The sequence below is a fragment of the Ranitomeya imitator genome, chromosome 6, assembly GCF_032444005.1.
Source record: "Ranitomeya imitator isolate aRanImi1 chromosome 6, aRanImi1.pri, whole genome shotgun sequence".
In the NCBI taxonomy this organism is placed as follows: domain Eukaryota; kingdom Metazoa; phylum Chordata; class Amphibia; order Anura; family Dendrobatidae; genus Ranitomeya; species Ranitomeya imitator.
Genome location: NC_091287.1, coordinates 180,815,377 through 180,828,156, shown reverse-complemented (window position 1 = coordinate 180,828,156; position 12,780 = coordinate 180,815,377). Strand labels below are relative to the sequence as shown.

At 43.6% G+C, this 12,780-nt stretch overlaps 1 protein-coding gene across 1 annotated transcript in view; it reads right to left on the bottom strand.

Annotated features, from left to right (window-relative positions):
- PKD1L1 (polycystin 1 like 1, transient receptor potential channel interacting) overlaps nucleotides 1–12,780 on the bottom strand; it is a 528,440-nt gene that overhangs the window by 473,234 nt on the left and 42,426 nt on the right. The window contains exons 5-6 of the mRNA XM_069732261.1: nucleotides 7,463–7,669; nucleotides 7,113–7,294 (exon numbers count right to left, since the gene is read on the bottom strand). Of these exons, the coding sequence (XP_069588362.1) occupies nucleotides 7,113–7,294; nucleotides 7,463–7,669 (389 nt within the window). The remainder of the gene's footprint in view (nucleotides 1–7,112; nucleotides 7,295–7,462; nucleotides 7,670–12,780) is intronic.

Below are 12,780 nucleotides of genomic sequence, written 5' to 3'. Positions count from 1 at the left end.
GTATCGTGTTTAGCGCCATACCTGCTCTGTTACTGTGTGCGAGTGACACAGCTCTACTGCAGAGCATCTTTTCCGTTATTGTGCGAGTGTCACAGCTTCGTGTACTACTCACTAAGTGACGTGTAACTCAGTGCAAGCTAGCTGTCGCTCGCTGTGTTCTGACATTGTTCATATTAGCTGCAGTTTAAAATCTCTGCATGATGGACCCCACGTTGCGATTGCACTTTAGCATTATATTTATCTAGTGCAAGCCGCCTACCCTAACACAAACTTTAAACCCGTTTTAATGATTTTTGTTCAGCAATTGAGTCTTGCCTAGTAAGCGTTCATACAGGCCATGGAGGTTGGGTGCATTATTTATTGTTTCCTTCAAAACAATTGTACCTGCTGATTGCAGGTCTTTGTGTAGCTCTCCACAGGTGGTCTTTGGCTCTTGCACAGCCTTTCTGCTTCCAGTCACGATACTGTATGAAATCTTGCAGTAAGCACTTGGTCATGAACGGTTTATAGCAAAATTATGTTCTTTTCACTTCCAGATTATGTCCCCAACAGAGCTCACTGGAACCATCAGTAGCTTAGAAATTCTTCAGTAACCAATGCCATTAGTATGTTTAGCAACAATAAGGTTGAGAAGGTCTTGAGACAGCTCACTGGGTTTACCCATCATAACATGTTTCTATTATGGGACCTTGATAATAAGACACCATTTTATAGGCCATCAGTTGAACCAGCTGATATTTTTCACTAAGTGGCACGATTGGCTTCTAATTACTGATTTCACCTGGTGTCATGACTTTCCATGGCTTTGGGCACTTCCCTTTCTTCATGTGTTCAATACTTTTTCCTTGTGTCATTCCTCATTATTATAAATAACTTAAAGTAATTGTCCACTACTTTATTATTGATGACCTGTCCTCAGTATCGGTCCTCCATGTTTGGTCGGTTGGGGTCCGACACCCGGCATCCCCACCGATCAGCTGCTGTTGGTGTTGACAGAAGCAGCCAGTTGAAAATGCTCAATTGCGGAGCTGCTCGATTCTTTGATAATGGCCGGGACTACATACTGCACATCCGCCTCCTATTCATTTGGAAAGGAGGCAGATGTGCAGTACCCAGCCGCAGGCACCCTCAAAAGATGGAGTATGGTAGCTCCGCAATTGAGAATTTCAGTCCAGGAGCCACTGCCGCTGATACCGAGGACAGCTGATCAGCAGGGGTGACAGGTGTCGGACCCTGAATGATTACATATTGATGACCTATCTTAAGGATAGGTCATCATTAATAAAGTAGAGGTCAACCATGACTTTCCATGGCTTTTTGCATCTCTCCTTGATGTGTTAAATGGTTTTCCCTGTGTCATTATTACTCATAACTTAGTTTATGAACATCTATAGTATGATTTCTTTGTCTATGAGGATTGGATAAGTTATTACCAACATCTGGTGAGAACTTCATATCAACACCACCTTTCAAAATATATTCACTTGGTGACATGTTCAATACCTATCTCACCCACTGTAGACATATATATATATATATAGTACAGACCAAAAGTTTGGACACACCTTCTTATTTACAGATTTTTCTGTATTTTCATGACTATGAAAATTGTACATTCACACTGAAGACATGAAAACTATGAATTAACACATGTGGAATTATATACTTAACAAAAAAGTGTGAAACACCTGAAATTAGGTCTTATATTCTAGGTTCATCAAAGTAGCCACCTTTTGCTTTGATGACTGCTTTGCACACTCTTGGCATTCTCTTGGTGAGCTTCAAGAGGTAGTCACCGGGAATGGTCATCCAACAATCTTGAAGGAGTTCCCAGAGATGCTTAGCACTTGTTGGCCCTTTTGCATTCACTTTGCGGTCCAGCTCACCCCAAACCATCTCGATTGGGTTCAGGTCTGGTGACTGTGGAGGCTAGGTGACCTGGCTTAGCACCCCATCACTCTCCTTCTTGGTAAAATAGCCCTTACACAGCCTGGAGGTTTGGGGTCATTGTCCTGCTGAAAAATAAATGATGATCCAACTAAACGCAAACCGGATGGAATAGCATGCCGCTGCAAGATGCTGTGGCAGCCATGCTGGTTCAGTATGCCTTCAATTTTGAATAAATCCCCAACAGTGTCACCAGCAAAGCACCCCCACACCATCACACCTCCTCCTCCATGCTTCACGGTGGGAACCAGGCATGTAGAGTCCATCCCTTCACCTTTTCTGCGTCGCACAAAGACACTGTGGTTGGAACCAAAGATCTCAAATTTGGACTCATCAGACCAAAGCACAGACTTCCACTGGTATAATGTCCATTCCTTGTGTTCTTTAGCCCAAACAAGTCTCTTCTGCTTGTTGCCTGTCCTGAGCAGTGGTTTCCTAGCAGCTATTTTACCATGAAGGCCTGCTGTCTCGTCTTAACAGTTGTTGCTGCTAGAACTCTGTGTGGCATTGACCTGGTCTCTAATCTGAGCTTCTGTTAACCTGTGATTTCTGAGACTGATGACTCGGATAAACTTATCCTCAGAAGCAGAGGTGACTCTTGGTCTTCCTTTCCTGGGACGGTCCTCATGTGAGCCAGTTTCTTTGTAGCGCTTGATTTTTGCCACTGCACTTGGGGACAATTTCAAAGTTTTCCCAATTTTTCGGACTAACTGACCTTCATTTCTTAAAGTAATGATGGCCACTTGTTTTTCTTTACTTAGATGCTTTTTTCTTGCCATAATACAAATTCTAACAGTCTATTCAGTAGGACTATCAGCTGTGTATCCACCAGACTTCTGCACAACACAACTGATGGTCCCAACACCATTTATAAGGCAAGAAATCCCACTTATTAAAGGGACTCTGTCCCCTGAATTTGGAGGGAACAATTTTCAGCCATAGGGGCGGGGTTTTCGGGTGTTTGATTCACCCTTTCCTTACCCGCTGGCTGCAATATTGGATTGAAGTTCATTCTCTGTTCTCCATAGTACACGCCTGCGCAAGGCAAGATTGCCTTGTGCAGGCATGTACTACGGAGGACAGAGAATGAACTTCAATCCAATATTGCAGCCAGCATGCAGCCAGCGGGTAAGGAAAGGGTGAATCAAACACCCGAAAACCCCGCCCCTATGGCTGAAAATTGTTCCCTCCAAATTCAGGTGACAGAGTCCCTTTAAACCTGAGAGGGCACACCTGTGAAGTGAAAACCATTCCCAGTGACTACCTCTTGAAGCTCATCAAGAGAATGCCAAGAATGTGCAAAGCAAAAGGTGGCTACTTTGACGAACCTAGAAAATAAGACATATTTTCAGTTGTTTCACACTTTTTTGTTAAGTATATAATTTTTGATGCCTTCAGTGTGAATTTACAATTTTCATAGTCATGAAAATACAGTAAAATCTTTCAATGAGAAGGTGTGTCCAAACTTTTGGTCTGTACTATATATATATATATATATATATATATATATATATATATATATATGTGTCTATATATATAATTAGTATAAACAGGGTACCAGACAACCACATAATGCTTTAGATATTGCGTACAGTTACGCCATAGGGAACAAAGTTACCCCACTCCATATAGACGTAGAAGATCGGAGGAAACAGGAGTATTTAGGGTTAACAAATAGTAAGCTTTATTACAAAAACATATCAAGTCATATAAATATATTCCAAAAAGTGATACTAAAACCGGATGATGTGCCACATCAATAGCGCCACCTATGCCCCAATAGTACATAATACATAGTGCTGCTGCATATGTGCACATTTTTGACCACTTGGTCAGAACATAGATATATATATTTTTTTTTGGAACATACTTTCCCCTTTACCTCTCACTATGTATTATGTACTACTGGGGCATAGGTGGCGCTATTGATCTGGCACATTATCCGGTTTTAGTATCACTTTTTGGAATATATTTATATGACTTGATATGTTTTTGTAATAAAGCTTACTATTTTTTAACCCTAAGTACTCCTGTTTCCTCCGATCTTCTATATATATATAATTGTCTAAGGGTTTTTCTGTGTGTCTGTCCTGGAAATCCCGCGTCTCTGATTGGTCGAGGCCGCCAGGCCTCGACCAATCAGCGACGGGCACAGCATGGCGACGATAATGTCATAATGGTTGCCTCAACCAGTCAGCGACGGGCACAGTCTGCCGTGAATTCGCCTCGACCAATCAGCGACGGGCACAGTATCGACGTAGATGTCATAATGGTTGCCATGGCGACGATGTTGTCATAAAGGTTGCCTCGACCAATCAGCGACGGGCACAGTCTGCCGCGAATTCTGGAATCATCATTGTCCATATACTACGGGGACATGCATATTCTAGAATACCCGATGTGTTAGAATCGGGCCACAATCTAGTATATATATATATATATACATATATACATATATATATATATATATATATATATATATATATATATATATATATATACACATACACACACATTGCTCAAAAAGATAAATTGAACACTTAAACATCACAATGTAACTCCAAGTCAATCACGATTCTGTGAAATCAACCTGTCCAGTAGTGAAGCAATACCGATTGTGAATCAATTTCTTCTGCTGTTGTGCAAATGGAACAGACAATAGGTAGAAATTATAGGCAATTAGCAAGACAACCAAAATAAAGGAGTGGTTCTGCAGGGGGTAACCACAGACCATTTATTTGTTCTCATCCTTTTAGGCTGTTGTTATGGTCACTTTTGCATTTTGTCATTGCTCTCGCCTCTAGAGGTACGGTACAGTAGCATGAGGCGGTGTCTACAACCCACAGAAGTTGCTCAGATAGTGCAGCTTATCCAAGATGGCACATCAATGCAAGCTGTGGCAAGAAGGGTAGCTGTGTCTGTCTATCAGCACAGTGTCCAGAGCATGGAGCAGATACCAGAAGAAAGGCCAGTACACCAGTAGAAGTGAAGGGAGCCATAGAAGGACAACAACCCAGCAGCAGAACCGCTACCTCCTCCTGTGTGCAAGGAGGAACAGGAAGAGCATCGCCAGAGCCCTGCAAAATTACCTCAAGCAGGCCACTAACATCCATGTTTTGCTCAAAGTATTTGCTAGAGAACATCAACATTGGCAGATTCGACATTGGCGCCCTGTGCACTTCATGGATGAGAGCCATTTCACACTGAGCACATGTGACAGACAAGACACAGTCTGGAAACACCATGGAGAACATTCTGTTGCCTGCATGGATTATTGGCAGTGGGTCAGTAATGGTGTGTAGAGGCTTTTTTTAGAGGGCTGCACAGAAGTACCATAAATGCGATCAGGAACAGGGATGAGATGCTCAGACCCTCAGTGAGACCATATGCATGTGCTCTGGGCCCTGGGTTCCTTCTGATGCATGACAATGCTATGCCTCATCTGGCTGAAGTATGTCAGCAGTTATTGCATGACTAGATTGTGGCCCGATTCTAACGCATCGGGTATTCTAGAATATGCATGTCCCCGTAGTATATGGACAATGATGATTCCAGAATTCGCGGCAGACTGTGCCCGTCGCTGATTGGTCGAGGCAACCTTTATGAGATCATCGTCGCCATGGCAACCATTATGACATCATCGTCGCTGTGCCTGTTGCTGATTGGTCGAGGCCTGGCGGCCTCGACCAATCAGACGCGGGATGTCTACGTCCTTTATGACATCATCGTTGCTGTGCCCGTTGCTGATTGGTCGAGGCCTTGCGGCCTCGACCAATCAGAGAGCAGGGATTTCCAGGACAGACAGACAGACAGACAGACAGACGGAAAAACCCTTAGGCAATTATATATATAGATGAAGGCATTAAGGCTATGGACTGGCCTGCCCATTCCCCAGACCTGAATCCAATCGAACACATCTTGGACATCATGTCTTGTTCCATCCACTAACCTCACGTTGCACCACAGACTGTCCAGGAGTTGACTGATGCTTTAATCCAGGTCAGGGATGAGATCCCTCAGGAGAAAATGTGTTGCTTTATTAGAAGCTTGCCTAGGCACTGTAGGGAGGTCGTACAGGCACATGTGGGCCACACACACTACTGAGCATCAATTCCTTGTGGTGAGGAATTTCCATTGAAGTTACATCAGTCTGTAATTTGATTTTCCACTTTGATTTTTAGTATCATTTCAAATCCAGATCTCTTTGGGATATTAATTTTGATTTACATTGATGATTTTATGATCTATAGTTCTCAACGCATTTCACGATGTAATGAATAATGACTTGCAACTGGAATATTTCATTCAGTATATAAAGGATGTGCTATTTTAGTGTTCCCTTTAGTTTTTTGAGTAGTTTTTGAGTAGTAAATATAGAAAATATATACTTATACACACATACTGTAAATATACATACACTATATAATGTGTGTATATGCATTTTATACAGACACACACACACAAACTAATACATACCAGTAACCTCCAAACCTCCTTTTCAGATATGTCACCTTTTTAGGTGCATATTCATTTTCTCTGAGCAGGGGCACACAAGACAGGCACAACTGAAGGCGAATTCTTGTCTGGTCTGCTCACTGCTGTGCTATGAGACTATTTCCCCTTCCTTATTACTTCTGACCTCATGCTTGTAGGTGGTCTTTCCAGGACTATGGTGGATGCACAGCATAAAGTGAAGTTAATGCTGTGCATCCTCTGCTCATTTCATGGAGGGGCTGAGGATGGGAGACCAGATCAAGGGCCCAGTTTTTCCTCCCCTAATACCGACCTGACTCTAATAACTTAGTTTGGTGGAAAGACATGGATTTGTTTAAAAATATGATGTGGCTAACTATAGCTTCAGTTCATTTCCCTATTTGAGTATTTGATGCAATTCCATCCTTCAATCGTTAAATTTTTATATTTGGCTATTTGGGGTAGAACTAAAGTATTAATTATAGATTACTGTATATAGTTTCTGCAATTCACTTCATAAAGGCTTATCTGGGTGATGACATCATAGTTATGTTTATAGAGAATGAAGCTTAAATTATTTCAGACCAGTTTGACTGGCATAAGAATAAAATTAAAAGGTATGTGTAAACATAATGTGGAAATTATGACTGAAGTGTCCAAACATTTTCCATGTATAGAAATTAATTACTTACCTTAAAAGTGCTCCCGGATTATCTGGGTCAAAGGATGGTGTCCCATTTAGCGAGAAATGTTTAACAGTGGTTTTATCAATAAAAAAATGATGCCCATTTGCAATCATGCTCACTGGATCACTGGGTTGAATTTCCACGGGCACGGTGTAATTGCTGTACACCACATTTCCAACTATTTGAACCTGAAAAAGTAAACTGCAATTAGTATGATAGATAAAAATGTATCCTCTCTGCATAATAAAGTTCTTATTTATGCATTATATACTTAGTGCTCCATTTCTTTGTGTAGTCAGCCAGTTAGGAGTAGCATGTCACTAGTGGACTATTAAGCAGTTACCTAGAGTACATACCCGAGCTAGAGCTGTATAGCTTCCATAATTTAGGGAGAATGCTGGTAATGTAATGGTTTGCTTTTTATTGTCAATATAGGGTGGTAATGGAATAACAGTGCCATTGATTTTCAAAAACAACCAGCTGTAATAAAGCCCTTGAGAAATGTTGCATAGTATTGCTGCTTCAAATGTCACTCCGAGATGTAGTTCTTCATATCTTCTAATCTAAAACAGTATAAAAATTATCATTTAGCACAGAATTCATATTTTGCACATAAATTCTCAGTGTAGATAATATGTGGGGAGAAATGCAATTGTTTTTTCTTTGATTATCATTTATTATCATTTTTCATAAGCTTTCATATTCCCTAATTATCATAATGTTGTAACTCATGGTACACATTGTTGTGGACATGGGAGATAAATCGTCTTACATTAATAAATATATGCTAGTGTATTCCCACACGTATGGCTGAATACACAAGTAGTTCTTAAAGAGTCACTAAACTTCCATTGCTCAAGGTGAAGAGTAGAAGTGCCCCACTGAAGGTCAACCAGCTGTCTGTTTATAACTAGGCTCAAGAGAAAGTCAATTCATCAAAGGTTTTACAACAGTATTTTAGCGTAAAAAGCTTTGAAAAGTCGCACTAGTTTGGCGCAACTCTAGGCTGTGCTAAAATGTTAATACTTTTGGCATTATACACTATTTTTGCCCATCACCTGCAACACGGGTGGAAGTGAGACAGCATGGGGGCGATGGCATTCCCTATGCCACAAATCTTTCTTCAGCAGAAACTGGAGTAGGTTATCAATAAGGACAAAACAGAGTAAAAAGTACCAAAACATACAAAAAGATTTATTGAAGAATAAATATCACAAAAATATGAAGTTTAAAAAGAAGGGGGTAAGTTTACCCTTTTTTAAACTTGATATTTTTGTGATATTTATTCTTCAATAAATCTTTTTGTATGTTTTGGTACTTTTGACTCAGTTTTCTCCTTACTGATAATCAAATTTTTTAGTTGCCATTTACATGGGTATATGGTAATTTATTACTGGTATCTTTATAGAATTAATTATTTCTGTATTTTTTGCAGCAACCGAAACCAGTTTCAACAAGGAACTGGAGTAGGGTTTGTAGTGAAGCCCATTCTGAGGTGTTTGCCACTCGTCTGAAGCTCCTGATCAATAAAGACGCAGTCTGAATCCAGCCTATCTCCTCATCAAGACTGGAGTGAACAATGCCTGTCTTGATCAATTGGGCCCCATGGGCTAATAAACTTGCTCAAAATAAGCTAAGCACTTCTTTCCTCCCCTATGAGCCTTTCCTCTGCTGTAGACCCTCACTAAAACCCTTGGTCCATTTTCAAATTAAATTAATTCTAAGCCAGGTTTACTTAAAAATGGTAACTCATTTTTCAACAAACTTAGGCTCATTAGATTGCCAATGTAGACAGTATCAAAACTTAGTATGTTATCACAAAACATGTATATTTCTAAAATTGCTCTAAGGTCATGGCCACCAGTTGACTCCCTTCTGAGCAATTTGTTGTCCACTGCCTGTTGTCAAGATTGATCCGACTATAAAGATTTTTTCAGTGCTTTAGTGAGATAATTTGTTGTCAGTGAATTGCCAGATCATGTTCCAACAATTCAACCTTGTTTACTATAGTTACAGAACCCCCAGCACCAAGAATATGTTATGCAGTATATATTATGTATAATAGGTTCCATGTGAAATGCATCAGTCCACAGGCTGCGCCCCTGGGCAGAGGGGACGCGATATTCCCCTTTTGTCCTCCCCCACCTTTGTAATTCCCACAGTAAATATCAGCAGGCTCCGGCCCCCTGCGGCTATTGTAATGTATGTCTGGCCTGCTTTTTCTGTTGGCCTGCCCTGTGTATCTGTGTTATATATTCTGGGTGCTGTAAATAAAGTGTGTTCTTTTAGACTGGAAATACGTGGAGTAGCAGTCAGCCTTTATATGCTCTAACGTAATCAAGGAATTCCAGCCAGCGTCCTTCATTCAGAATCCAGCAAAAGCAGAGTGGACCTCCTGAAACACGGGGTGGTACTGAAAGAGGTACCCCAGCTTGGTAGACCCCATTACACTGGTGGCATACAGTGGGATACCCCTTCTACAGGAGGAAAGGAATGAATGGAAGACAACTACCAGAAGTTAAAGAGGACTACATTAAAAGATCTGGTGGAAGCCCGAGGGTTAATCACCAGCAACAAAACAAAAGCGGATTTGATAGCAGCCATCATGGAACACGACAGTGCAGCGCCCCCCAATGTGAACGTGGAGGAGACTGAATTCCAGAGGGAGGTAAAGAACAGACTGGCGTTCTATGGCCCAAATCCTGCAGTAGAGATCATACGAGAGGTGATGGCTGATGTGCGTACTGATCTGAAGGAAAAGATGGCCGAGCGGACCAGGATAGAGCTAGCCAAGATGGAGATGGCAGAGCGGACCAAAGTGGAGCTGGCCAAGATAGAGATGGCAGAGCGGAGAGAGGAGAGTCAGCGAGCAGGGGGAGCTCTGGCCTCCGCCCAGGTACCTTCAACAGTAAGCCACAAAAAGATCCAGTATAATGCCTTCCGACAGTTGGGGGAGGCAGAGGAAGACATTGATGGCTTTCTGCAGGACTTTGAGCGGCAGTGTGCCCTTCATCAAGTGAAGCCAGAGGAACGGGTTCAGATTCTGGCCAGCAAGCTGACAGGCCGGGCAGAGGACACCTATCGCACAGTACCTGATGAGGACTGTATGGACTATGAGCGAATCAAAGAAGTGATCTTGGCCCGGTATGCACTGACATCAGAGGCATACGGCTGTTGTGAATTCCGTTCTGGAGCTCCCTCCTGTGGTTGCTAATGGTATTTTTGTGAGTTCTGCCCTTGGGCTCCCTCTGGTGGTTTCGAGTGGAACTGCTGCTCCTTTAGGTAGCTGTAGCAGCTGCCTTCACTAATCGCCTTGCCTGGGTTTGTTATTTAAACCTGCTCTGGGCTTTAGTCCATGCCTGCTGTCAATGTTCTTGGTTGGATTTGGTTCTATCCTTGGAATTCTCATATGGCCAGTCCTTGTCTACAAAAGATAAGTTTTTGCTAGTTTTTGTTTGTCCATTTGTTTGGACTCTGTTGCTTTGCAAATTTGTTTCTTTTTGTCCAGCTTGTCACTATGTGTTATTCAGGCTAGCTGGAAGCTCTGGGAAAGCAGATTTGCCCCTCCACACCGTGAGTCGGTGTGGAGTTCATTTTTGTAAACTCTGCGTGGATTTTGTAGTTTTTATACTGACCACACAGTATCTTTTTCTCTCTGTCTATCTAGTTTAGTATTGGCCTCCTTTGCTGAATTCTGATTTCATTTCTTTGTTCGTCATTTCCCTCTCCATTCACAGTCAATATTTGTGGGGGGCTATCTTTCCTTTTGGGGGTTTTCTCTGAGGCAAGATAGCTTTCTATTTCCTTCTTTAGGGGTAGTTATTTCTTAGGCTGTGAAGAGGTGTCTAGGGAGAGTCAGGAACATCCCACGGCTATTTCTAGTGTTGTTGTTAGGATTAGGGACTGCGGTCAGTAGAGATACCACCTTCTCAGAGCTCGCTCCATGTTGCGTTTTAGCCACCAGGTCATATCAGTGTGGCCCCTTAACCACCAGGTCATAACATACGGCCAAAAGTTCCGCTGACTTATAAAATGAGTAACCGATACCCACGCTGAATGGGCCTGTAAATTACGGCAGTCACTGCTACAGTGGGTACAAGGGAGCCAAGCAACCACTAAGGAGGACGTCCTCCAGCTCTTCTTGTTAGAACGATTATTTAATGGACTAAACCCCGAGACACAGGAATGGCTTCAGAACAGGCGGCCAATGACTCTTGAGGAAGCCGCTCGTCTGGCCGATGAACATCATGACGCCAGGAGGCCTCAGTTGTCCGGATCAAAGATGGTCACTAGGGGTCCGCCCATGGACCTGGAGGGCCCCAAACCACCGAAGATTGTTGGGGGTCCAGCTAGAAACCCGGCCTACCACAGTTCCCCTGGGGCGCGATGCCACACCTGCCGTCAGCTGGGCCACCTGCAAAGACAATGTCCCAACCGGACTCAGCATACCCAGTGGCCAAAGGCGGGAACAGCTACCGTCCGCCGGGCCGCTGTACACTGCTACCAAGGTGAAGCTGACCCGGCATTGGGGGCTACAACTAACAAAGGGGTGGAAGACATGGAGGAAGTGCTGCATGAAGTAGACCCCGTGCAGGCAGCCCGGGCAGATAATCGACAACAGCATCGACAGGTTGTGTGGGTTAATGGGAAACGCATGCAGGGACTAAGAGATTCCGGAGCAACTTTGACCCTTGTGAAGCCTCATCTCGTCCGGGACCAAGAGAAGACGGATCAGACAGTGGCAGTCCATGTAGCAGGGGGAGCCATACATCGACTGCCCACTGCCAGGATTCACCTGAACTGGGGAGTTGGGGATGGCCTTGTTGAGGTCGGCTTGATGGAGGATTTGCCTGCAGACGTTTTGCTGGGAAATGACTTGGGGCCCATGTTGTCTGCCTTCCCGGTTGCCCCTCTGGCTGAGACATATCCTGTGACCACCCGGAGACAAGCTCGAGCTGCGGAGGCGGAATCACACTCAGAGGAGGCCTAGGTAAGACATTCCAGCCCTACACGTATTCCCATAGCCAGACACATTTCTTGGGCCACTCCAGATGAATTTAAGAGGGAGTTACTTGAGGATCCTTCATTGAAGGGATATCGTGGGAAGGCACAGGAGGGGAGAGGGGTACTGGAAGGGGAACAGTTTATATGGAAGCAGGGACTCCTCTACCGGATCACAGAGCAGCACCACACAGGGACGAGCCCCACTATCAAACGACAGCTGGTAGTTCCCAAAAAGTGTAGGCAGGAGTTACTGCGAATCTCTCATGACATACCCTTGGCCGGGCACTTCGGCGTCAGTCGCACCAGGCATCGTCTGACACAAAACTTCTTTTGGCCGGGGGTAACCTATGATGTTCGTCAATACTGCCAGACCTGTGACAGTTGCCAGCGCATTGGCAAGAGGGGAGATCGATGCACGGCCAAATTACGCCCCCTCCCCATTGTAGAGGAACCATTTAGCCGAGTAGCGGTCGATCTGATAGGGCCGTTAGCCAAACCCAGTCCGTCAGGGAAAAGGTATATATTGACAGTGGTAGATTATGCCACACGGTATCCAGAGGCGGTTGTGTTACCAAACATACTGGCAGAGACGGTGGCGGCTGCTCTGCTCCAGGTTTTCTCACGGGTTGGATTTCCCCGGGAGATTATCTCAGACCAGGGTACCCAGTTT